This window comes from Thalassophryne amazonica, chromosome 1 (genome assembly GCF_902500255.1).
Source record: "Thalassophryne amazonica chromosome 1, fThaAma1.1, whole genome shotgun sequence".
Classification (NCBI taxonomy): domain Eukaryota; kingdom Metazoa; phylum Chordata; class Actinopteri; order Batrachoidiformes; family Batrachoididae; genus Thalassophryne; species Thalassophryne amazonica.
Window position 1 is genome coordinate 149,597,035 of NC_047103.1, and position 26,587 is coordinate 149,623,621.

Below are 26,587 nucleotides of genomic sequence, written 5' to 3' on the forward strand. Positions count from 1 at the left end.
AGTATGGCTCATTAATTTAACTATTTGAAAGTAACATGAGCAGGCAGGAGACTGCATTTATAGTAAACACGTTAAATAGTTTAATTTCTTTCAGATGTGCAATGGTGTGCAAAATGTTCAATATCCAAATACAAAATAAAATCAAATGAAATTCACATTATCTTACAGAAATATAAAGTTGTAATCAAAATTAAATACTTAAATTAATAAATACAATACTTAAATAATCTCCAAAATGAACATAGAAATCCACAACATAACAGCAATGTGTGTGCATAGGAATGCACAAACATTGCACTGGGGGCTATTGCTTTAACTTTGGCCTGCAAACCATTGAGAGCTGAGCTACTTTTCCCCACCTTTTGCACCAAATTAATCTGAGGAGTTGATCTGCCCTGCTGTTTAACTCTAAGTTTTTCTTTGTAAGGAAGACTATCAAATGGATTCGCCAAAATCCGGTCCACAACATTCAAATTGTCTGCCATTATGTGCAGCTTGCTACCTAGCTAGCTCGCTAGCTGGGACTGGCGCGAGGCTAGTGTGAAGTTTGTCCGCCTGTGAGTGCTTTGAGACGGTGGAGGAGCTCAGCAGCACCCGCTGCTCAGTAGGGACAGAAACTGCGATAGAAGTCAGTCTCCAAACACAAGCAGCTACAAAAAAAAACAAAAAAAACACCAGAAATAGAAGTTCGATTTGTCGCCAGTCGTTTTTAACAAAGAAAATACCGCTAAGAGGATTAGGAAAGTCTCCGGTTCAACTCAGAACAGAATGAAAATACTCCCACGGATGTTTACACCAAAAGATCGCTGATTCGCTCATTTCGCTGTCAATCAGAAAGGGATTCAGCCTCAGTCAGATCATCCAATCATCATGCAGAAGCTGAGCGTCCAAGCCAGCCGAGGCCAGCCCACTGCCCCATAGACCCCCAGACACTCTGAGCGTCCGATGGGCGGGACAAAGCCCAGCATTTATCCAATGACTCGTCTCGTTTCGCTGCATGCTTTGTGTCGCTATTGAAGTCTGTGATCAGCGTCCACACTGTTTAAAGCACTGTGAAGCTGCTGGTTTGAGTAAGAGGGAAGCCGCGTCATTACCAGTGATAAGAAGCTGATTCTAAACAAAAGTTGAGCGCGTTGTAGCGCATATTTAGTCAATGACATGTACACACAACAGTATATATTTGATCACTTATTTTTTGACATTTTAGGGGAAGCTGAGCTTCCCTTGCAGTCTTAAAGCAATCGCCTCTGACTTTAAGACACCTAAAGCACTTTACACTAAACGAACGGAGCATTTCGCAAATAATGACAACAAAAATTGTAATATTGGACATGCAAACCTACCTTTGTCTTGTTGTTTTTTCTCGTTTTCCAACTTCTTCTTTTTTCTTTTCTCCGCTCCAGAGGGATAATTTCTTTTCTGAGACATTACTTACACTCACTTCATTCCTCACGATTAGTCATCGACCACCAGAACCAAGCGGTGCATCTAAATTTGCCCAACGGTGGCAGCAGCCAACAGGAGGCATCAATTAACCTAGTATTGGTATTTTGTCAAAATGAATTTATTTTTTTCGGGTGTAATACAATTTCGTTTAAATTATTCAATATTGTTTTAATGTATATATTTACTTTTTTATCACAACGACTCGGTGCTCTCGGGGCCGTGGAGGCCCTAAGCGACCGCGTAGTTGGCGTATGCCTTGGGCCGGCTCTGGCCTGGGGTACACCATACAGTGTTTTACAGTGGAAAATATGATGGAGTTAAACCAAACATTCACTAGGTTTCATCAGCTAGGTTTATTTTAGTTGTTTTTTTTTTTTTAACCATGGAAGAATCTGACCAGAGACATAATGAACTAAAATATGTATGTTGCTATCTGCAGTGTTAACCCAACATTAAGTGAAACAATATTCCACAGTGAACAGACGGTCACTCGCCATCTCTGAAATCTAAATGCTTCCAATCTCTGGGTACCAGCACAGCTGGAATGCATCTGTTATTCTCTGCTAGACAGAACGTAGTATGACCAGTAGAAATCATTACTCCCTGTGTTGTGATCCGTCTGCTCACAGGTGTTCTAATCTACAGCAGGGTCGCACATAAAAGTGACATATGTAACACTCGCCTCTGGCATTAGCTGCCAGAGAGATTCACTGTCACCGCCGTCGTTCAGATATCCTTTATTTCCACCATCTCTCAGTGCCAGTAACTGCAAGATGTATTCCTTCATCACCAAGACAACGGTGTCATAATGAAATAACTTCCTTGGGTTTATTTTGCCAGTGAATGTGTATCAGACCACTGATTAGGTTTGCACTCGGATTTCAAAATGGAAAAAGACTGAGGCGTGCTGATAAGTCTCTGGAGTTTAAAGTGCTTTCCACATCCACTTTTTCCTCTGCAGTTGCAAGGGGAGTAAGTTGCTATGTTCTACAAAATAAAATTTAAAATGACTAACCTTCAAGGAGAGAGGGGAAGAAAAAGTCCTGCTGTAGTGAATCCTACACACTGAGTGTTTTGCATTGGCCTTTGAAAGGCTCATAATCACAGTCCAGAGGCTGAGGTGGGGCGTTCTCCTTACCAATGACCTTTATTATTCATGTCTAAATTGGAGGGAGCCATCAATTTCAGCTAGTCAGTAATGAGGTCACATGAAGGTCATGCAGCCGCCTTACCTACAGCGTCACTGGTAAACATTTTTTAATTGGCCAGACTGAGGCCAGAAATAATCTGTGGATTACATGTGAGGGCCTGTTGTCCTTGTAAGTGTTATTATGGAGCCAGCAATAATTCTTAAATCAACAGTGGCACTAGCTGTTAGCTTTATGTCAACAGTAGGTAATTAGATTTAAATATGTTGTACTTTTTGAGTTCAGGGAGCATTAGGAGGTGGCGTCGCCGCAACGTGTGCCGTTGCCATGATTGTTTATGATGTCACATCTGTCCGGATTTGTGTGTCACAAACTAATTAGATAATTGGATCTCCTGGATCAACACGGAGGATTTAGCAGGAAACTGGACTAGACACTTATTGGCACTCTGGATGTTCCCTTATAATCACAGCACTTAAAACCTAATTGCTCAGGGGCTGAGAGCATTGGAGTAATGTTTCGCTGGTGAGGTGTGGATGTGTGGAGCCGAACAGAAGTGCTGAAACTGAGCTTTAGGGTAAAAACGGATTTACTCTGATATAGACTATCATTTTAACAGTAAGGATAAATAAATGGTGACTTTATGGGAACTAAAATAAACTCAATAGATGTCAGATACAAACATGACACAAAAATGTAAGCGCCGTGTCCAGGAATGACCAGTTGTTAAGAACCATGGTATTATTTTATACAGTTGGAAATCTCATCTTAATCTCCTTATTTTTCCACCTCTGTAAAGATGATTGTTTTACTCACGTCTGTTAGGAAGAAAAAATACTGACAAAATATAAGATTAGGGATGTCCCAATCAGGTATCTTTTATTGTTTATGTTTTGCCCCCGATCCTGATCAGAGTAATTTAATTTTGAGTATTTGCCAATAGAGTCCTGATCCAACACTTGTAATTTCCTTGTTATTGCACTTGCACATAGCAGAATGCAAGTACATTAAACAGTCTTTTGTATATGCTTGTCACTTTTAACAGCTCTGCCATGCATTAAGAAATAAACCTTCAATCCAAGTCCCTTCTTAATGTTTGTATTCTTTTTTTTTTATGTAAACTGATACATTTTTTGTCTTATCATTTCCAGTTATTGCAGAATTATAATAGTAAAACTGTGACACTCAGTAATGGTGACTAAATGACATTTTAGTTAATAAAAATTCATTATTACTGTATGTTTAAAAAAAAAAAAAAGTCTTCAAAAGTGGACCTCTACTCCAAGAAGGGGGCCAGGGCACTTTCAGCTCTCCTCGCTGGCTATGCCCCTAAAAAATGCACCACGGTGAGGAATGTAGCAATTTTTGTAGAAGCTGCTACCTGACTGACCGGGAGGAAGGTTGTATCACACACGCCGTTCATCAGTTTGTGTGTATTTGAAGTGACGTGAAATATGTTTTTGAAACTCTCACCATGTCAGATGTGAGCACCTCTTACCGCTTCGTGTTTATCAAACAGAGGGAGACTGACGTGCACTACAGATCACTTGTTACATATTTAGAGCAGAGGGTTTTTAAAACATGCACCGTGGCTGTGTCATGAAGCAGCATCTGCCATGACTGTTCACGATAACTTGGGATATGATATAATCAAAAATGCTGTTTGGCCAACTTGATCAGATTCGATCAGATTGGGACATTTCTATTTACGATTTGGTGTAACTTTTGAATGCAGCCAGTTTTAAGGTGTGTCTGGAGTTAGGACCACAGACTGAACATTTAAAAGCTTTTGGAAGGTGGAGTGTAAGCACTGTTTATTTTGTGTGCAGGGTTGCTGCCGGTGCCCCCTGGCAGCAGCATGGTTATGCTGCAAATGGCAGCACCTGCCTGCCAGCAGCCACGGGCGCTCTCCCCCTGTCAGCGGAAACAACCAAACCACAAACACATTGACCACCAGCGTGGCCGCAGGCCCGCCGATCTCCCACCTCCTCCAGACAACACCCAGGTACAAACGCTGCACGGGCGCCCGCATTAGTCACAGATGATCCACTGAACAGAACGGGCGAGGGCGATTAACGGATGACAGAATTTCAAATAATGGAAATGGAATTTTTGTACGTTGTAGTAATAAGTTTGTGTTTTATAACCTTTTGAGTTTTCAAAAAAGGCTCAGGGATTTAATTTGTCCAGTGGCCCACAGGCACCGACCAGAAAACAGCAATTCCCAGATAATTTTCAATTAATTATGTTTACCGTATAGAACAATACAGTATGTCATAAAGTTAAGGGCGGCCACAAGAAAGCAATTTGAAAGCCAATTTAATTCCATTGTCTTCAGCGTGGACAGCTATGTGCCATGTGAATTGTCACCATCAAGCCAAGCTCCGCCTCTGTGGCGCTGCAGGCAGGTTAAATGTTGTTGTAAATAGGCCTCTGCAAATGAAGCCTGCGCCGCTGTAACATAAAACGAGGAGAAAATAGTCCTTAGCGTTAGGCTGTAATGGTACATTAGGGGAGCTAATGTGGATGAAATGGTACATTAAAGCAGCAACTTCAACAACAATCCAGTTTGCCGACGAAATTGGTAAGGTTGTGTTTTTTTTTTAATGAAAGTGTTTCTGTTCCTCTCCGTCTTGTCGTCGTACCACCGGCATGTTGGGTGTAGAGCAGCCTGCCCTCGTCTCCGGCCCTCACTCCTTCGCCAGGCCAGCAGCCCAGCATCAAGGGCCTCCCATCAATCATCTCTCCTATCTCTGTCATGGGCCCACACCACCACCCACCGCTCCCTACAGCCTTCTGCCACAGTGGACAAGGGTCAGCAACGTGAGGATGTACGCACCACACTGATCTGAAGTCAGAGTAGCTGCTAATCTTCTGATTCATTTTGACCGAACTTTACAGGTGAAGCACACTTTTCTCTACTGGGCCAACCTCTGCAGTACAAACCATCCGTCAGACCTCCACTGATCCACTCCGCCCACATGGTCGCCAAACACCAGGTCAGACACAACGCCGAAACTTTAATCCAGCTGACCAGTGAAGATGTTGAAAGTTCTATCTTTAGTTACATGTTCTATATACTTCCAGCATCTAAATATATATTTAATTTCAGGAGTTAATCCTTTCACCCCGTGCTCCCTACCACAAATAATGAGCCTCCTAATTCTACTAATCCTAATTCTGTCCTCCTTAGGGCCCACTCGGAGTTTGGCGTGGCGGACATGGGAGGAAGGCCAGCAGAAAACCCTTGTCTTCAGATCTCAGTGTAGGTCACGCAGGTATAGGAAGTCCAGAGGGAGACTTACATCCAGAGGGAGACTTACATTTAGTGTATAGTTCAGAAAAGGTGAAATTGGAAAAATGTGTATGTGTGTATTCTGTACAGCTGCCTAGCAAAGGCATTCCAGCTTTTTCCACTACCATGCCACTCAATTTTCTTCAATTTTAGACTTTGCACATTATGACAGGAATGAGTGAAACATCAGCAGCTTTTTTTCCCTTCAGTAGAGTTAATAAAGAAAGGTTGCGTAAGATGCATTTGATGAATCTGGCTGATTAGCATTACATCTTTTTAGTGTGAAAATATGCACGGTGTGCTTGGTAGCTGTGGAACAGATGGCTGTTTGTGCATGTAAGCAGAATATATTACCGACAGGGCAGAATTCACACCTGGCAAGCGGAACCTGCAGCCCCTATAGTTTTGTATGGAAATGTGCTGATTAGCTCAATATGGCAGGGTTTTTTTTTTTTTTTTTTTTTTTTTTTAACTTATCAAGATGTATGTGTATATATGTATACTGCATATTCAGGTGTTGTTGTCAACAGTCCCATGAGTCCACTAAAAACTGAGCGGACTCACTGGGTCCACTGCTGCTCTCTGGTCAGAAATGGCAACTTTTTTGGAAGCACGAAGACGACTTATTTTTTAGATGCACCATTTTTTTACTCAACCATTAAGTCCTGTATAATATGTCAGATAAGAGGAAATTAAATTTCTGCATATGGCAGCAGGCCTGGACATTTGGTTTCCCTCTGCCTTTAAGCCGTTCAGCTGACGGCAGCAGTTTGTTGAAGCCTCCCAGCGCTGCTGGTCTGACGTTTGCTCTTTGCCTGTGACAGTAGTTTTATTTCTGGGCTGCTTACGGTGCCATCTGTTTGTCCGCAGTGAGCAGTCAGACCTGGGAAGTGACAGATCAGACAGAGGGGATCAGCGCTACAGACTCTCACCACCTCCTGGCACAACTCTGCAAAGGGGGCGAAATCATCCAGCGGCTGTCAGACCGACGGCCCTGGTCGGGTAACACGAGCAGAGCTGGGCTGAACCCCAGTGGGGATTCTGTCTTTTCCACGCTCCCCTCTCGGTTTGGTGCCCAGAACATCACGATCCAACACAGCAGCTTCCCCAACTACCTTTAAACTCCGAACTAGTAACAGACATAAGGTGAGCTGTGTGATTTGGACAAAGCCCGTTTGTAGGCTGGTTCTTTGTCTGTGTGCGCAAGAAGCGCTGAAACCCAAATTAATGCACATCCAACCACTTGCCTCTGCTGCCTCAGTCTGGACTGTCTCAGCTCAAAGTGCCAGACTCTCCAAATCTAAATCGTATCAGATGGTTAAAAAAAAAACGAATGTCATTTTATTTATTTTTTTCTGGCCAATAGATCTGTGCAGGGTGGAACTGGAGAACCATCTCATACTTGGGTACATTTGTAAAAATGTGACTGCTAAATTCGGATCTCCTGTACCAGCTATTCTATTTATTGACATTGGACATAATCCCCCCTCTTATTAAATCTGTTTGCTGAATAAAAGTGTCGATGGTTGGCGATGGGTTTGGAAATTGTGTACAATTGCAGATTTTAGACTGACAGCATCATATCAAGCAGAACGTACCTGTAATTTAGTTGTTTTGCAGATCTGAGGAATGTTTTATGCTTAGTTTCAAAAAATTTAAACCTGGGGCAGCGTACGGTATTGCATTTGAAGTACAGCCATCATCACCTCTCAGCAAGTATTGTATTTTTTTGTTTTTAACTTTCAAAAGCATCCCTAAGTGTTGCAGCTGTGCTAGCTTGATCCCAGGTTGTCATGTAAATCTGTGCAGCGTAAACTGACATGACATTGAAGACAAACGTGTTTGAAACTCCGTGAATGAACATCCCAAGAGCACATCCAAAAAGATGCCAACAATATCCACTGAATGATGGATGTACTACCTACGAGGTCAAAGTCACTTTTCTGCACCGTGAATGTTGCACTTGGCACTGAAGGGTTGAGATTTAATTGGTGTTGGACCAGGGCCTGGATTTTCATCTTTTCATTCCCCCCCCCCCCCCCTTGCACTCAGCCCAGGCCACCTTTTTTTTTTAAAAACAAAAAAAACAAAAACAAATATTTAATTAAAATGTTTATAGGCACAAGAAAAATGCAATCAAGCTTTTGTCATTCTTACTTAGTTTTATTAGATTTCTGTTTGGTTCATGGAGATGTTTCTGGTGTGGGTTTTTCTTTTTTTTATCTAATAAATGATTGCACCACACGTGTTGACTTTTTTTTAAAAAAATATAATTATCCCTGTAATCACAAAATACGGGTTTTTAAGAAATTGTGTGCATTTGTTTGAGGCAAAAGTTTGTGAATGCTGCTTTGATGTTTACATTGTAGAGATTTTATTTCAGCCCGCGGCCCTTTTTTTTTTTTTCTGGTTTACATTAACACTTAATCGTTCGACTGAATGATGGAGAAATGGCGACTCCCTATTGGAGGATGACAGTCACTGCAACATGTTCAGAGCCAATCAGCAGCCTGCTTGTAGCGAAGTGAAGTGAAACTGAGGAGACGCGACGGAAGCGACAGCGGGCCTTTGTATTGTTTGGTAAACTAGTCGAGGTTGTTGGTTTTGTTGTAGAAGTCGAAGTTATGTTTGCGGCCAACATGCAGACCGAGTCCTTTGAGAAGAGGACGGTGGTTGTTTCCGGTGTGCCTCACGCGCTCTCCTCCAGTAGGATGATTGACAAGCTCATCGTGCACTTCCAGAGCTCGCGGAGGAGTCGCGGCGGGGACGTGCAGGAGGTCAAATATCCACTAGCCTGGGCGGAGTGGCGTTTGTCACCTTTGACAGAGCTGAAGGTAAACTGAGATGTCGCAGTTCGTCTGCAGGTGGTAGAACCCAAACTTAAACCATGACGCTTCTAAAAATCCGAGCAGGTTGCAAACTGTTCACATTACTACGCCAAAAGTCATTTTGAGTCCATTCAAATTGTATGTGTTGCGCGTGAAGTCTCGCACGTGCACACACACAAAACATGCATGGACATTGAGGGTGCAACATGAGCATAAAGTTGAGTTTAAACTTTTCAGCCAGTGAATGTAAGGCGGTCACTGCTCACATGGGATGTGCATATTTTAATTACGAGTACTATTAAGTGTGCATGTTAAAGCAGAAACTGAAGTGTCCGCAACCAAAATGCTTCTGAAATAGTCAAACTTTACAAATTTTGGGCCACGGAGAATGAAAATGTTTGAAATTGTTGATTGGCTGTAGTTTTAAAGAAATGCTACTACTGTGCTACTAAGAATTTATTTATATAACCTTTTTGCTGCTTTTTAAAGTGTTACAAAAAGAACAGGCGAAATATACAAAGTCAGATGTTTATGATTTTTCATGAAAGAGCTACTGTTAACACAATATAATTATGTAGATGCAAAATGTAAAACCCTGTATATCTTGGAAACAATAGCCAATTAGCCATTGTTAATGTCATATTTGAGTTCAACATGCCAAAATCCATAATAAATAGCACATTTTATTTCTGAAGCAGACAACTTCTAAATATTTGTATACCAGTGTAATTGGTCAAATACCAACATTAGTATCAATGGATATTTGGGTCGATTTGGTCACCCCTATTCCATGTCCTTGTCCATAGGCCCTTTTAGGCGACCAAGATAATCACAAGGCATTGCTAATAAACTACAGGTCAGAATTTTAAGATTTGCTGAACAACAAATGTTTCCTGTTGAGACCTTTTTTTTTTTTTTTTTTTTTTAAAGGCTATTGATAGTGATAGTGATCCTCGTGTATTAGTTTTGCAGAGCAGCCTCCTGTAGACTGGTTCGGTAGTTGTGATTTGATGTTGCACACAATGCAAAATCTGGAAAAGGTACTTTATTGGCACAAACTGAAAAATACTTCAAAATTTCTAATGTTTGAATGAATCATGATGTACAATCAATATTTCAATATATTATCTTGTTTGCTGTTGGGTTGAACATTTTGCTCAATTTAATTTCATGTTACACTAACCTTGACATAAGATGACAAACTAGCTTTAGTTTTAGGTAAAATAATCAATCCATTAACCAAAAATCATCACTAGTGCATTACTGAGTCATCATAGGAGAAGACAAACATGAATAACTCTACATAGTGACTAGTATTGGTCCCAATACCAACATCTATTACGCTGTAACACTGAGTTACAATTTTGCATATCGTAGAAGCATGTTATTTAATGTTTGACTTGTATAAAAATGTTTGCTTAACTTTTTCAAATGCTAATTTTATGGTGGCATGCAGAAACTAGCGCAGTGGCATGCTTTTGCTATTTGCTTGCTATTACTTGCGGTGCAACACTGGAGCACTCCAGTAGTGTCCAGACCAACATCAAAATGCCCTGCATCTCTCTGTTCTCTTTCGGGGCTTTAAGCTCTGTTGGAACTCCCTGGGTTGCATCTCCTGTATTTTTATTTTTTGTATTATAACATTTGTTCTGGCTTGATGTTGGATACTATAATTTGCTCCCATGGGAGCTAATTCTGCTGAGCAAAAGTGCATCAAAAGTGTTTGAAGTGCAACCTGAATGCACCAATAGTATAATCCATGAGTAATTTGATTTGTATTATCATGTAATACAATAATCAACCAACAGTAATCTCTTCGATTATGTGCGGCATCATTCTTATGCAGTTATCCTGTGGTTTGAAGCCTTATCTGAACATTCTGAAATCTTGACAGATGCAGAGAGGGTGGTGCAGAAGGAGCACCAGATCATGTCGGACAACGGTTTCCTGAAGACTATCATCTTACTGTGTTTCCCTTCAGTGAAGATGTAAGTGCAGCCGAGGTTGTGTTAAAGATTTATCTTGGTGGACCATACATTAAGACTGGTTTTTATTTATGCACTGCTGCACATCATCATTGTGACTGACATTCGGAAATGGTGCCATGGCCGTTAGCCCTTACATTTCTACAACCCCAATTCCAATGAAGTTGGGACGTTGTGTAAAATGTAAATAAAAACAGAATATAATGACTTGCAAATCCTCTTCAGCCTATATTCAATTGAATACACCACAAAGACAAGACATTTAACGTTCAAACTGATAAACTTTGTTTTTGTGCAAATATTTGCTCATTTTGAAATGGATGCCTGCAACATATTTCAAAAAAACTGGGACAGTGGTATGTTTACCACTGTGTTACATCACCTTTCCTTCTAACAACACTCATAAGCATTTGAGAGCTGAGGACACTAATTGTTGAAGCTTTGTAGGTGGAATTTTTTCCCATTCTTGCTTGATGTACAACTTCAGTTGTTCAACACTCTGGCGTCTATGTTGCCGTATTTGACAGTTCATAATGCGCCACACATTTTCAATGGGTGACAGGTCTGGACTGCAGCCAGGCCAGTGGAGTACCCACACTCTTTTACTACAAAGCCGCGCTGTTGTAACACGTGCAGAATGTGGCTTGGCATTGTCTTGCTGAAATAATCAGGGACGTCCCTAAAAAAGACGTTGCTTGGATGGCAGCATGTGTTTCTCCAAAACCTGGATGTACCTTTCAGCATTGATGGTGCTATCACAGATGTGCAAGTTGTCCATGCCATGGGCACTAACACACCATCATACCATCACAGATGCTGGCTTTTGAACTTTGTGCTGGTAACAATCTGGATGGTCTTTTTCCTCTTTTGTCTGGAGGACACGACATCCATGATTTCCAAAAACAATCTGAAATGTGGACTCGCCAGACCACAGCACACTTTTCCACTTTCCGTCTGTCCATTTCAAATGAGCAAAGAAGGCGGCAGTGTTTCTGGATGTTGTTGATGTATGGCTTTCGCTCTGCGTGGTAGAGTTTTAACTTACATTTGTAGAAGTAGCGACGAACTGTGTTAACTGACAGTGGTTTTCTGAAGTGTTCCTGAGCCCACGCGGTAAGATCCTTTACACAATGATGTTGGTTTTTAATGCCGTGCTGCCTGAGGGATCAAAGGTCACGGGCATTCAATGTTGGTTTTTGGCCTTGCCGCATACGTGTAGAAAGAGCTCCAGATTCTTTGAATCTTCTGATTATTATGGACTGTAGATGATGAAATCCATAAATTTCTTGCAATTGAACATTGAGAAACATTGTTCTTAAACTGTTGGACTATTTTTGGTTGAATGAGCCATTAATCCTTGTTCTGTGATGTGATATGTAGCCCAAAAAAATTGGTTGGGTCTGTAATGGCTCAGAACCTAAAACCTAAAAGGCTCTCTGAAACAGCTATGTTACTATGCTGGGTTTAGAATGCCTTGTTTTTTTAATGGCGTCATTTCTGAGCTTATTTGGCAACCTCATTATGAAATGCAAGTAGATGGCGGTGATCGGTTGCCATTGTTTGATTGTCTGCCCTTGCTCTCACTGAAAAGAAAGCATTATTTATTTTCATTGCTTTTATATATTCTGTTGTTTCTATTCAGGTTTTTTTTTTGCCTCTTTCTCAAAAATTGTATATAATCATTAGATTATTAATATCTAAACAAAATAAATTTAAGAAATTACAGTTTGAAAACAAATGCACCCTAACGTGATGACAGCTGCAATGCTAACTTTTAACATTGAAAATACCATAGACATGCTAACGCGTTAGCATCGCTCCCGTTTTTAAGTTATAAAACATCTATCAACTGTTTCAGAAGAACATAACAGGTCGGTTTAACATAGAAAAGGTAAATAATACTCACAGATGTATGCTCTTTAGGGTTTTAGCAGGAGAAAATTAAGCGAAAGAAAGAATAATCGAAGCATTGCTTCAATCTGCGAAGCACAGCTTCGATTGGTTGAAGGTTCAAAGCAAAGCCGCGCTGCAGAAAAGTTGTTTACGGACCCGCTGCAGGGTCTGTAATCAATACAGAAATGATCATTTTCCTGACAAACACCCCCCAAAACAACAGCCACTCTGAAGGACCGATAACATAATCGTTAAGCACAAAGCTTATTGATGTCGGTGGATCGAGTCATTTCTTTACGATACCCAAAAGGAACCGGTTCTCGATACACATCCCTAGCTGCTAAGGGGTTAACTCATTCCCTTTAGAGGAACAAACCAGATTTAACATGCCATTCTAACGTGCAATTCTTACAACAGGAATATGGCGCAACACAAATTTAAAACAAAAGAAAATGTGATACTCACAGGCTGTACTGATTGCTGGGGTTGATTTTTGTCGCAGAGTCGGAACTGACCCTCTACTGAGTATTAAATGCCGACTGAAGCCAGCTCGAAATCGTGCAAGGTTTGTGAAACAGTCCTCCGTGAAATGCGCAGAGCAAAGAAATAGTCGCCGGTTGTATGTACTGGGGAAGCGGTTAAAAATGAATAAAAGCCAGTGATCGCGTACATTGCTTTCCGTGGGAAGATCGTAGTCCGCTAAAACAGCCTGGGAAAGCACACCTGTAGCTCGCCATTGCTTCTCTTCGAGTGTTACGAGTGGGTGGGCACAACCTTATGAATAATTAATTTTGAAGGGGTGTGTGTGAAAGGGGATGGTTGTGGGTGTGTTTGGGGGGGGCTATTGGTGAAAAAGTGACGTAAGTTTTCTCTCAAAAATGGACTGGCCTGTTTTCTAGGGACAATTCAAAAAAGGAGAAATAATTGAAATAGAGGTTCTGAAACTTGCTGGCACTTCGTGTGTATTCCCCTCAGCGGGGGTGACTCTGAACTAACACCAAAAACATGAAAAAGATGATTTTGATTCTCTATCCCCTTTAATGATCTTGCTCCACGGTATCTGTCTGACCTGCTCGTGTCTTATTCCTCATCACGTTGTAGTTCCTCAGACAAAGCTCAAATGTAGAGGTGATAGAGCTTTTTCTGTTGTTGGTCCCAGATTCTGGAATGACCTGCCTCTCTGTATCAGGCAGGCGGAGTCACCTCTAGTTGTTAAATTTCGTCTTAAAACATACTTGTTTTCTTTGGCTTTGACTAGAGGGTTGATGATTTTATTGTTTTAAAAACTTTTATTGTTGCAAATCTATTTATTTATTTATTTTATGTGATTGTACAGCGCTTTGGTCAACTTTGTTGTTTTTAAATGTGCTCTATAAATAAACTGGATTGGATTGGGAGAATGGCAAAGGCTCACCCATTGATCAGCTCCAGGATGATCAAAGACAGTCTGGAGTTACCTGTAAGTGCTGTGACAGTTAGAAGACGCCTGTGTGAAGCTAATTTATTGCAAGAATCCCCCGCAAAGTCCCTCTGTTAAATAAAAGACGTGCAGAAGAGGTTACAATTTGCCAAAGACACATCAACTGGCCTAAAGAGAAATGGAGGAATATTTTGTGGACTGATGAGAGTAAAATTGTTCTTTTTGGGTCCAAGGGCCGCAGACAGTTTGTGAGACGACCCCCAAACTCTGAATTCAAGCCACAGTTCACAGTGAAGACAGGTGAAGCATGGTGGTGCAAGCATCATGATATGGGCATGTTTCTCCTACTATGGTGTTGGGCCTATATATCGCATACCAGGTATCATGGATCAGTTTGGATATGTCAAAATACTTTAAGAGGACATGCCCTTGAAATGGGTGTTTCAACAAGACAGTGACCCCAAGCACACTAGTAAACGAGTAAAATCTTGGTTCCAAACCAACAAAATTAATGCCTCGCAGATGTGAAGAAATCATGAAAAACTGTGGTTATACAACTAAATACTAATTTAGTGATTCACAGGATTGCTAAAAAAGCAGTTTGAACATAGTTTTGTTTGTAGCATCAACAGCAGATGCTACTATTATTGTGAACACCCCCTTTTCTACTTTTTTTTTACTAATAGCCCAATTTCATAGCCTTAAGAGTGTGCAGATCATGAATGCTTGGTCTTGTTGGATTTGTGAGAATCTACTGGTACCTTGTTTCCCATGTAACAATAGGAAATATACTCAAAACCTGGATTAATCTTTTTAGTCACATAGCACTACTATTTTTCTGAACACTACTGTAGGTTGAAGAGAATTTGCAAATCATTGGTATCTGCTTTTATTTACATTTCACACAATGTCTCAACTTCATTGGAATGGGGTTGTACCTTGTTGCAAGTGACAGCGGCCCATGCTGGTCCCAGGAAGTCGGGCATAGGTACAGCATAGCATGTTGCCTCTACTGGGAGGCATCGTTTTTTGTGGAAGAAATCAGTTCCCTGAGCTTCCTGGGTGTGAAAATTTGAAGTGTTTCTCAACTTATTCTCACAAAAAAATTATTGTAAGACATTTGAAAAAGTAATGCACAGAAATCAATACATATTCTTGCTTATTTTTCAACTGAATTTGTACATATCCCACATATTCTTCAGCCAGCAGGTTGTGATGACATCACGATAAAATTTGGATCATTATTCTCATCCTAACACGTGTTTGAGAACACTAGATGCCAAGTGCGAAGCACAGCTTGCGCATGCTTGTTGAAATTTACAGGAAGATGCACGAAATATTGTGCTTTTAGTACAATACATGAAACGTGTTATGAGAAGGTCACATGTCTTGACATTTGATATAGACATTGAATTCCTCTGTCTGCTCCACTATTTTTTTTTTTTTTTTTTTTTTTTTGGTTGGTTGAAGCTTGTCATATGATTGCAGCGGTATAGATGGTCAGCCTGTTTGGCATACAGCAGAGATGATGCTCTGACAGCTGATGGGGATTCGCACCACCAGATGTGCAGCAGCGCAGATGTGAAAACCGGGCTTTTACAGGAATTAATTCGACTGTGCACTCTTTTACCGCAGGTGTATTTCTACGTATCCAGTGCAACACTTGACCTCTCAGTCTTTGGCAGCGACCATGCTGAGGTGCTTCAGAGTCTGAGGTCAGCGCACAGGTCAGTTTGTTTCGAGCTTTGCAGCACCAGAGTAAAGTCAGTATTGAGGGGTCCGTTCAGTGCCGTCCAGGCCGTGTGAGAGAGGACGTCATCACTACAGAGGTAGCTGGCACAAATCTGCAGGCTTCTGTCCAAACAGCTGCTGTCAGACGACGGCAGACTCGGTCTTAATCTGCCAGCAGCGTCTCATTGTGAGCCTGTCAGTCCTCGAAGCGACTGCAGTTCTAAAATCTGGAACCGTGAGCTCACTGGGCTTATCAACACCCCTGCAGGACCACAGGTGAGACAACTGAAGTCCAAAGTCTCTACTCAAATGCACAAAGTCTAAAATATCCCTTGAAGAAACAACCTTTCCAATGAGGGTTCGACTTCAGGGAGCTTTGCTTCACTAACAGGAAACAGAGAAGCTCAAATCTGGACGCTTTCAAATGGCCGGACCGGCCTGTGTATCACAGAGACAATAGAGGATCATCACCGAGCACAACAGAAAAACAGAGCTGAGCGAACAAAAGCAGACAGGGAGGTGGAGATCAGTGCAGGGTTCAGATTGGCTTATCGGAAGTGGACCAGCTCGCTGCAGAACAAATATCAATCTAAACGGCCAGGATGGAGCGATACTTCACAAAGCCAGCACAGACCGGATCGTATTTCACCGGCAGACACTAAACAGAAGAGTTATTTAGAGTCCCAGCCCACCAGGAAGAATGATCTGACTGAATCAGATGAGAGCAGACACCTTCACTCGAGACTGACGTGGACGACACGGACCAGCTGTCTGCCACCTCTCCAGAGGAGCTGGAGGTCGACCTCCATCTGGGTCGACTCCAGCACGTTCAGATACATTGAAAAATTTGAAGTGACTGAGCTCCAGCTACGTTTAGTGGCCTTAATGTGGTCATGGAGTACAGTGAAGAAAACGACCTCATGCAGATCATGCTGACTGGGAGGCAAAAGACAGAGATGTTCTCTGAGAGGTCCAGCAGGCTTTGCAGCAATCTCAAGACATTGGTGGAGTATTGCAGTTAGCTTTAAGAGTTCACCACAATCACCGTTGGACACGGACATGTGGCCCGAGAAGAAAGAGGCTGATCCAGATCTGTGATGATGTGAGCTACATACATGATGATGTCCTTTACATGGTTGAGGAATTCTTGCTTAAAGGTCATTGGGCCTTCTATGTCGAGTCACCAATTCTCTCAAGATGTGAAGCATAGAATTACTAACATGGAAGATACGTTTCTGTAAACGTATCTGGTGGTGGGTGTCGTGATTCTAACGGGTAATTCTATGGTAATGGAATATACTATTAGAACAGGTTTTTTAACAGGAGGATTGCACAGTGGTGGGCACAGATAACCAAAAAATTAACTTTGATAACAGATAATCAGATAACTGAAAAGTATCTTCGATAAAGATAAAACAATACACCACCCAAAATGTATCGAAGTTACAGAGAACCCGATAAAGTCCAATATTATCTCTGGCACATTTACAACTACTAGTAAAACAAATTTAATAGCTTCTAGTAATATTAAAAAATAACAGACCCAACAATGAGACCACACTTTTTTTCTTTCACAACAATTTCAGTGATTATTCGAATAATAAGCCACGTATATGAACATTGTGCAAATAATTAAAAATCACTGCGAGGTGAGTGTGTCAGCGCACACAGTGCAGCTCATCTTATCAATTATGAGATGTTAAATCTATCATAAACATACTTTTACAGCTGCTCATAGAAGGAATGAACATGCAACTGTTTTACCAAGCCATTACAGCACAAACATTACAATAATTACCTTTTAGGGTGTTCCAATACATGCTCCCCCCTCATGCAGCGCAGGAAAAAGAAAGAAAAGCTCCTGCTGGAATGGTCCTCTGTGATTCCAGAAGCTATTAGAGGTGTTTTCAACAGCCAAACTCTGACAGAAAATGATTAATCTGCTATGTAATAATTAGTCTGTGTACAACGTCCAGCGCACAAAGCAGGTGAATTGTTATAAGAAAGTGTGCCAGACGGCTGCGCCAAAATAGCCTGTCCTGTCTTCGTGGCTGCCAGGTACTCAGACAATGGGCTTCTAACAACCTCGTCCTCACGACAAACATGCCTATAAATCCTCTTTTGTCCTCATAGTACCCTGTACACAAACTGCCCCACTCTGTTTTGCTAAATTTTGAACTTATTGAAATTAGTGCCCCACTCAGAGGTGAGCCTCATTAGCTGATATCCTCTCAGAGCCACTATTCTCCCACATTTGCTGAATAACTGGGACTCTTACAAAAAAAAAAAAAAAAAAACATGCTACGTGGCTCATTATTCATCACTCATTATTTGGTAGGACCAGGGCTTAAGACTGCAAACACTTAGAAACAAGTGGATTCACAATATTGGAAGGGCTGGAAATAAGAGAAAGTTTAAAGTTCCAAGTCTGGCAGCAGCCAGAAAACTTGCATGGTAGACACACCAACAGTTTTTCATCTCAAACCACTTCCAACAAAACCATCAAGATAGTATTTTGTCTTGAACTTGCGGCAAAATCACAGCTTCCATTTGACACGTAAATTAGTAAATCCCTCCCCGAAATTCCCCCCACCTTTGCTTAGAGCACTTTCTCCTGCCGTGTTTTAGTGCAGAAACAACTCTCTATTTCTTCTTTCCCCCTGAGGTTCGGGGTCCCATCCACCAAGAAATGCGTGTTTGGCTCAGCACAGAGATGATGCAATGCACATTTACTGATCTGAATGATCTCAAAGATGTGTAGAAAAGGGATGCCCTCTGCTGCACAAACTGTTATGACACCATTTCCAGCAACCAGTGTTTATCTGCATTATTAATTTAGGAAATAAAAATGTTTACCTGCAAAAATAATGCAGATACCATTACGTTTAATGACTCATAATTCGGCCAACTGATGTATTGGTTGGGCTGTAATAGAAGTAAAAAATAATTTTGATTGTTTTATAATAAACTAGACGACACTCTGAGTATGCACCTGCTAAAGACACACAGTCATCAGATTCTGAAATGCAGATTAGGGATGCAGAAACCAATGTGAAGCCCCTTTCGCACCGGGCCAACGTAGAGTTGCGTAATGTGGCATAACGACTTATGCAGCCCTACGTGGCAATACGCTGAGGGACGCAAAGGGGTCTGTGAAGTGAATGCAAAAAAATTATACGTTTCATTTTTTGCGTGGACATTCGGCCTAGCGTCTATGCAACACTCTGCTACTGTATGCAAGTCTGCGTAACACTGTACTACTACACCCCAAGCCTCCACAACTGTACGCTACCCTACGCCAGTTTGGTGAAAAATCCTTTAGATTTTTTTATCAGTACATAACATACCTGCATTGCTAGATTTTGTTCATCCCACTGGGCTCTGCTGAACTTTGCTGGCATTGAAGCTTCAAAACCATAGACGAAGAAGAGGTGGGCCAAAGCCCCCCCGCGGAACATACGCAGCCATTCCTGTGTAATCGATAAGTGAAAGGGGCTTGAGAAATAAATTTAAAATTAACCTGAATTCATAACCACTTCAAAACCTAACTGGCACTTATCGTGACCAAATGTCTGCATTTAAACCAAATTTCACAGTGTTCCTTTTCATGCCTTTGTTTGACAAAGCTAAAGACTGTATCTTTTTTCTTTGAACATCATGTGGTGCAGCTGTGCTTCAACTAAAACGGTTGCATGCACAAGTCAGTATGTATCTGAAACCAGCATGTTTCTTGTTTTGTTGTTTGACAGAAAAGTGTTCTGTTCCATTGCACTCATTTGGTTTTGGTTCTTGTGTAGGGTTCATGTATATTTAGCTGCAGTTTGTCAATATATGTGCAAATGACAAATGTAAAGATGGTTCTTTATCTGTCACCAAATGTAGAATACAACAGTCTAAATTAAAAAAAAAAAAAAAATTATAAAGTGATTTTGTTTTCCTTTGCTTTTGCTTGCTCGCTCTGTTTCCATGGTGAACCTCCGTTTTCTTAAAAGCATTGATTCATAATTAGGCCTTTAAACAGCAGGTTCTTAATCCAAAAAAGCAGCGAGGATAAGACTTAATTAACCTCCCAACCATCTTAATGATAAAACACAGGCTTCTACTGAAACACAAAAGTGACAGATGTCAACCCACCTCACATAATCACATCTTTCTCTTCTGTTCTCCAGAGATAGTGGAATCACTTGCGGGTATAAACACAGCAACCAGCTGCAGTATTTTCAACTGTGAGCCACCAGATACTCATTTTAATTCTGTGAAATTTTGGTTTTGTTGGGATATGGTTTACAGACAGCAGGGGTCAGTGTGGCACTTTCCCTCACATACTGAATTGGTTAAAAATAGATGCCACAAACCTGCTGTGTGAAGCCATTATGGAGGCTGGTTTGGCAGGCAGCGTGCAGATTGGCAGGCGGATGATGTTAGTTTAACTTCCTATTATGCATGCTCCGCCGCCCACCGTCAGCTCCCTGCCCCCCTCCCATTTTTCCAGTGTTTTTCAACGTTGGTGGCGGGGAGGACTCAGCTGTGTCTGCAATGCCTGGATGTCAGTCATTTTCTGCAGAGGTTTATTCAAATGACTTTGCTCCACAGCCTTGATAATTGATTCATTATGTAAAATAAGGTGCACATTCATAACAAACACACGCAAATAGACAATCGCTCCTCTCCCAGATGCACACTGACTTGTTACCATAGGAACGTCGTGGTAGAGGTTGCCGAGCTGCAGTGCCGGGCATCGTTAGGTGAAACGCTTGAATACATTGAAAGCATGCAGGAGGATGGAGGAATTAGATTTTGAAGAGAAGAACCTTTCAAAGACCAGAGAGTGCTGCCTCCATCACCCGGCCGACCCCCCTGCCTGCTTAATAGCACGTCTCCAGTAATTACCCGTTATTTTGGTCAGTGTCTGACATGTGGTAAAATAGAAGGCTGGGTCAACAAGCAGAAAAGAGTGAATTATTTTCCTCCTCAAAACAGGGTCCTCCACTTCTCGCGCCACATTGCGTGTAACGTGCGATTAGTAAGTGACATCTTTGAATATATTAGGCACATGTGACTTTCACCAGGGAGAGCAAAGCAGGAGCAGGCGACAATAGGAAGCATCTTTGTCAAGGACGTTTGTCGTGGTCACTGCCGGGCCTCCCGTTGTTCCGATGTGCAAGTGTGTGAGTTATACCCTGGAAAATCCAGTTTACTGGAGCACAACTTTAGTTTCGAACAAACAATACAAATGTAAATATCAAACGAATGAACTTTTCTGCCTTTTGACAAAACTATCTGGATAGTCACTTGTGCGTCATCAGTCATTGGCTGAGAGCAACTATAAATCACAAGGGTGATTTTTGGTCCTTTAATAACAGGAAATAATATTTTATAAAACTAAATTCACAGAAACATTCAGCAGTACATGATTAAAACAAAGTAATATAACAATTTTCATATTGTGGAAATTTTAAGCCACATTCTTTCTTTTTTTTATTTTCCCCCCACCCCCCCTTCCCTATCATTCTCATTTGTTTGTAAGTGGGAAGTCGAGTAAATGACCTATACTCTACCTGCACATTGGGGTAATGGCAAACTCTTGGATTCACTTTTGAGAGGCTACCTTATGACTTTTTATTTTCCTTTGTCATACAATTTTTCAGATTTGTTGTTTAAAAAAATAAACACTTCCCTACATGCAAACAAACTCAGGATGATAATTATTACTATTGTTAGTTAAATTGACTCAACCATTGTTGAGTTTTTGCAAAGGTTGCAGCACAAATAAGTTTTATCTTTTTTTTTTTTTTTTTTTTTGTTATATGCACTTTCTGTCTTTTCTTTTCTTTTGTTCTTCTTTTAGAGTTGCTGCACACAACTATTTTCCAGAACAGTTTCTCACTATTGTCATCTGTAATTTGGAAGACTGTTGAATAGGATTGAGCAAAAAAAGCATAATTTTTTTTTTTGCCCAATTCTGTAACTTTTACAGAATTATTCGGTCCTCTTTCTATCAGTCAAAAATCTGTGCCTTTATCAGCTTTGGAAAAGCATGTGGTTGTGTGCCCTCTAAAATGCAGTGAATGAACAGAACGATGGCTAGAATCCATCCCCTGAAGTTTAACAATAAGTAGTATCATCCTGTAGCTCACCATATAAAAAGACCATATAATGACAGCAAAATCTTTCAAATCTGGTGAGCTTTGACACCATATCTATCAAAAAAAAGCTGTTGCTATGAAGATGGTTGAGTAAATTGCTTTATATGCAATGAATGGGGTATGTGAGAGAGAGCGATTATGCAAAGAAATTTACCAAATCACATAATTATCACTTTTGGTCTGTTAACTTTTACATTCTAAAAGTTTAAATATCATGGTCACAAGTCCACACAACCCAGCAGAAAGGATTTTGTATGAAGCAGACACTTCTTTCTTTAAGCATGCGTAGAGTTTTGAAGCTACATGTAGCTTGAAATAAGCTTCTCAGTTTCTTTTTGTCATTTCCAAAGCTTTAACTGTGGTGGCCACCGAGGCTACTAATGCTTCCTGTTTGAAATATGGTACATTTCATCAAATTCTTGGTCTTGTGTGACACCATAGTGACCTATCTATTGTTGCTAGAATGTCTTAAGTATTAAAAGCTCTCAGTTAAACTGTGAAGTCAGTCTCTCTGAATCAAAGAACAGTGGCTCCTTTGTGGACTTGCCTTTGTGCATAATTATACAGGAAGAGATCTATCACACTGTGTATATACCAATTTCTCCACCACATGAGAATGCAGTACAGCCACAAACAATTATTAGTGGTGTAACTAGCAAGAGCTGTGACTGAGTATTTCTTCTCGAGAAGCATTTACATAAACTTCGTTCCACCCACATGTATACTCAACAGCTGAAAGCAACATATTAATGGCCCTCCTCCCAAACATTGAGCCATTATGGAGAAACAGGAAGTACATGGTGCAGGTCTTGAAGGACTAATGAGAAGCCTATAGTTTTTTTTGTGGGTTAAACATCTCGATCTCTCCAAATAATTGAGAATCTGACAGTCAGGTGTTGGTGTATGTCTCTCATTGGTTGTGTTGTTTTTTTATTTGTATTTTTTTTTTTTTTCTGCTGTGCTTCAGGGTCAGAGTCATGTAGTAGTGTTGGCTCCTCCTCCAGCTCACTGTCTCGTCCCCAACTGGTGCATCCACTTTCAGCGTCGTCCCGTAACATCACCAACACGCCCATAAGCCACTCTGACACGAGAAGCTCCGGGCACTCTGAGATGATCAAGAGCATCCTTTCACATCCACCGCCAACTACAGACACAGCAAACTACTACGTGTTTCCGCTGGAGGCCTCAGGGATACCACCTGGCAGTGTTTTGGTCAATGCGCACGCAGGTATTTAAATGTTTATTCAAGATGTCTTTCTTACAGCTATTAGGTGGTGATCTCAGCTAGAGCCGCTGTCACTACTTGAATCAGAATTTAAACTTACAGCTGTCTTGTAAGCAGAGGTGGGACGAAGTCACCATCAAGTCACTTTCAAGTCATCAATCTCTCAATCTCAATTTATTTATAGCACTTTAAAATCAACACCAGCAACCAAAGTGCTGTACACAACAGGAACAAGCAAGTTAAAATAGATATAAATAAATAAATAAATAAATAAACCACAGTTAAAACCAGAAACACTAAAAAAAAAACAACTTGTCAAACTGCGTTTACAGCCAAAGAAAAGGAAATGTGTTTTAAGAAAAGATTTAAAAGCAGAGAGAGAATCAGCCTGCCTAATGTGCAAAGGAGATCATTCCACAGTTTTGGGGCAATGACTGAGAAAGCTCGGTCACCTCTACGCTTCCTCTTCGACGTTGGGATAAGTGAGGACAAATCAGCTGACCTGAGTGAGCGTGAAGGGACATATAAATGGAGCAGGTCAGACAGATTTAGCGGGGCAGAGCCATGAAGACATTTAAAAACAAATAAAAGAATTTTAAAATCAGTTCTAAAACGATCTGGGAGCCAATGAAGTGAGGCCAAAACCGGTGTAATGTGTTCGCACCTTTTAACACCAGCCAAAAGTCGAGCAGCAGCATTTTGCACCATCTGTAGGTGGGTAAGCAGTGTCTGATCAGCCCAATATAAGTGCATTGCAATAGTCCAGGCGATTAGTGATTAAAAGCATGGATTAAAATCACAAAATAATCTGAGCATCAAATTTAAGATCACTGTCCAGTTTTACACCCAGGTTTGTTGCTGTATGTGTCAGATACTGACTCATGGGACCCAGATCAACATTGATTTTGGAAGTGTCACTAGGTCCAAACAGCAAAACCTCAGTCTTTTTATCATTCAGGTGTAGAAAATTTATGGCCAACCATGCCTTAATGTCACCTATGAACTCTAAGAGATGGTTTGCAGAGTATGCACTTTGCTGCTTCAGTGGCAGATAAATTTGACAATCATCAGCATAAAATTGAAATGAGAGATCATGTCTCCTAAAAATTGATCCCATTGGGAGTAGATGCAGAGAAAAAAGAAGAGGACCAAGTATGGAGCCTTGAGGCACCCCACATGTAAGGGGCGCTGCACAAGATTCAACAGCTTCAGTGCAGACACAGAAACTTCTCTCTGATCGGTAGGATCTAAACCAGTCTAAAACAACACCCTTAATGCCCACCCAGTTTTCCATGCAAGACAAGAGGATCTGATGGCTCCACTGTATCGAAGGCCGCTGTTGGGTCCAACAGGACTGAAACAACACAATGACCAGAATCAGTAGCTACACAAATGTCATTAAAAACCCGCAGCAGTGCCGACTCAGTACTGTGACGGGATTTAAAACCAGACTGAAAGAACTCCAGGGTGTCATGATTATTTAAAAAAGAACTCAACTTGCAGTATACAATTTTCTCCAAAATTTTAGAGAGAAAAGGAAGTTTGAAAATTGGCCTAAAATTGGAAAGTTCAGAAGAATCTAAGCCAGGTTTCTTAATAAGTGGGGTCACCACTGCATTCTTGAAACTGGCAGGCAAGTCCCAATCTGCAAGTCCCAAGTCAAGTCTCAAGTCATAATGACCACCAATTGTTTGCAAGCAGACTTGAGACTTGACTTGGGAATTGCAGATTGGTGACTTGACAGTGACTTTGTCCCACCTCTGCTGTAAGTTTCTCTGATTCGGACAAATATTGATGACGGCGTGGGCTCTACTGGGGTTGTCAATCACATTAGTACTCAGACCCAAGCGTGCTGATGGAACAGATGGGTGGGTTCTGTAAATATTCATTTGTTCCAAAGAACATCACTTTGCACTTTAGGAGAGTAACCTGAATTATAAAATATGCAGAGGATGTTACCTCGATGTATTCTTTCCTGTCTGTCAATCCCAGCAACTTCACTGGAGTATTTACATACGTGTACTGTTGGCATTGTTGCATTTGCAGTGCTGTTATGAATACATTTATCCTATTTGACAGGCAAACATTTCATCCATCCTGATGGTAATGTGGTCCTTTATAACCCTGCCATCGCTGCCCCTAATAATGGTGGCAGGAGTTCACAGCAGGGGAAAAGCCAACAGCAGCCAATCCCACCTGCCAACCAGCAACAACAATCCAATCACCTCCACCTCCCAGGTAAATGGGCGGAACCCTTTTTTTTGTCAGCTGCTACGGTGGTTTAGACATTTATTCCCATTCAAATTTTTTCCGGACAGGTTTGTCATAACCACATCGGTGCCATTGAGGTACAAATGTTTCTACTTTGATATAGCCCCTACCGGAAATTTGTGATGCCAGAATTTCAACAATTAATTTAACAAATAATTCAACCAATATATGAATTATTTGAGTTAATTGCTGAAATTGTGGCATCCGGGAGAGCCTGGTGATGGTTGATCTTTGTTAAACATGATTTTTAGTGAATCTCCCACTGTGTTTCTAATTTTGCACCCTTCATCTTCTGTCCCTCTGTCCATCTCTTGTTACCTTCCCTCCTCAGCCAATCTGTCCTCCTCTTCAGCCATCCTCTGAGCCTGTCCACAACCCAATGGTCTCTTATCCTCTTCCTCCTTCTCAGTTCCTGCCCGTCTGTCCAAACCAACAGTACACTGTGGTACAGAACCTTTCTTCCATTGTATTCTTCTCACTTCCATCTCCTGTCAGTCCTGGCTCATTAGGAGTTTTATTTACAGACTTGGTAAATGGCACCGAACACAGAAATGCCGTGTTTGAACTCGTTAGTCACATCAGTTTGTAAAGTTAAAGAAAATCTGCACGGCTAGTTTGATGTTAGCCAGTCTAAGGAAAAGACTGAAGCTCTGTTTGTCCCGTGTCTTGTTGCTTCTACTCGCCAGTGACTGAGCTCCTAAGTAAATATTCATCTCCTGTGGTGTCTGTCTGTGTGGCAGACATTACGAGGTCATGCGAATAAGATTTCATAGAATAATTTTGCATTGTGGTGTCCACATCCACCTTTATTCTTTCCTGAAAGAAGCAAAAATTCTTTATTGGTGTCCAAGGTAACCAATCCTTTCAGTCACTTTTGACAGCTTCAAAACGACCTTTGTATGCCATCAGTTAAGGCTTCAGTTTTTGTTGGCAAGGTGCATGTAAATTCTTCTGAAGCCATCACCTACATATATGGATAACGCATTCAGTTAACCTCATTTTTGACCTGGTTTGAGTGAAACATATGCCCCTGTGGCTAATTATGTCTGTGCAAAGTTGTATTAATATTTAATTCATTGCCAGATGTTGGTGCTGAATAATCCATGACTAAAAACACTGCTTTTTCAACATGTCAGAAATGACCAAAGTGACATCCACTGATGACATGAATAAATAGTTTTTTTCCTTTGCGCTCCACG

The 26,587-nt window shown here is 41.1% G+C and overlaps 1 protein-coding gene across 1 annotated transcript in view; it reads left to right on the plus strand.

Moving 5' to 3' along the window:
* LOC117516642 (R3H domain-containing protein 1-like) overlaps positions 1–26,587 on the plus strand; it is a 118,777-nt gene that overhangs the window by 74,458 nt on the left and 17,732 nt on the right. Inside the window, exons 23-33 of the mRNA XM_034177509.1 lie at positions 4,424–4,599; positions 5,260–5,408; positions 5,497–5,593; positions 5,788–5,872; positions 6,760–7,007; positions 8,535–8,723; positions 15,651–15,773; positions 15,882–16,022; positions 22,745–23,120; positions 25,197–25,348; positions 25,714–25,833. Of these exons, the coding sequence (XP_034033400.1) occupies positions 4,424–4,599; positions 5,260–5,408; positions 5,497–5,593; positions 5,788–5,872; positions 6,760–7,007; positions 8,535–8,723; positions 15,651–15,773; positions 15,882–16,022; positions 22,745–23,120; positions 25,197–25,348; positions 25,714–25,833 (1,856 nt within the window). The remainder of the gene's footprint in view (positions 1–4,423; positions 4,600–5,259; positions 5,409–5,496; positions 5,594–5,787; positions 5,873–6,759; positions 7,008–8,534; positions 8,724–15,650; positions 15,774–15,881; positions 16,023–22,744; positions 23,121–25,196; positions 25,349–25,713; positions 25,834–26,587) is intronic.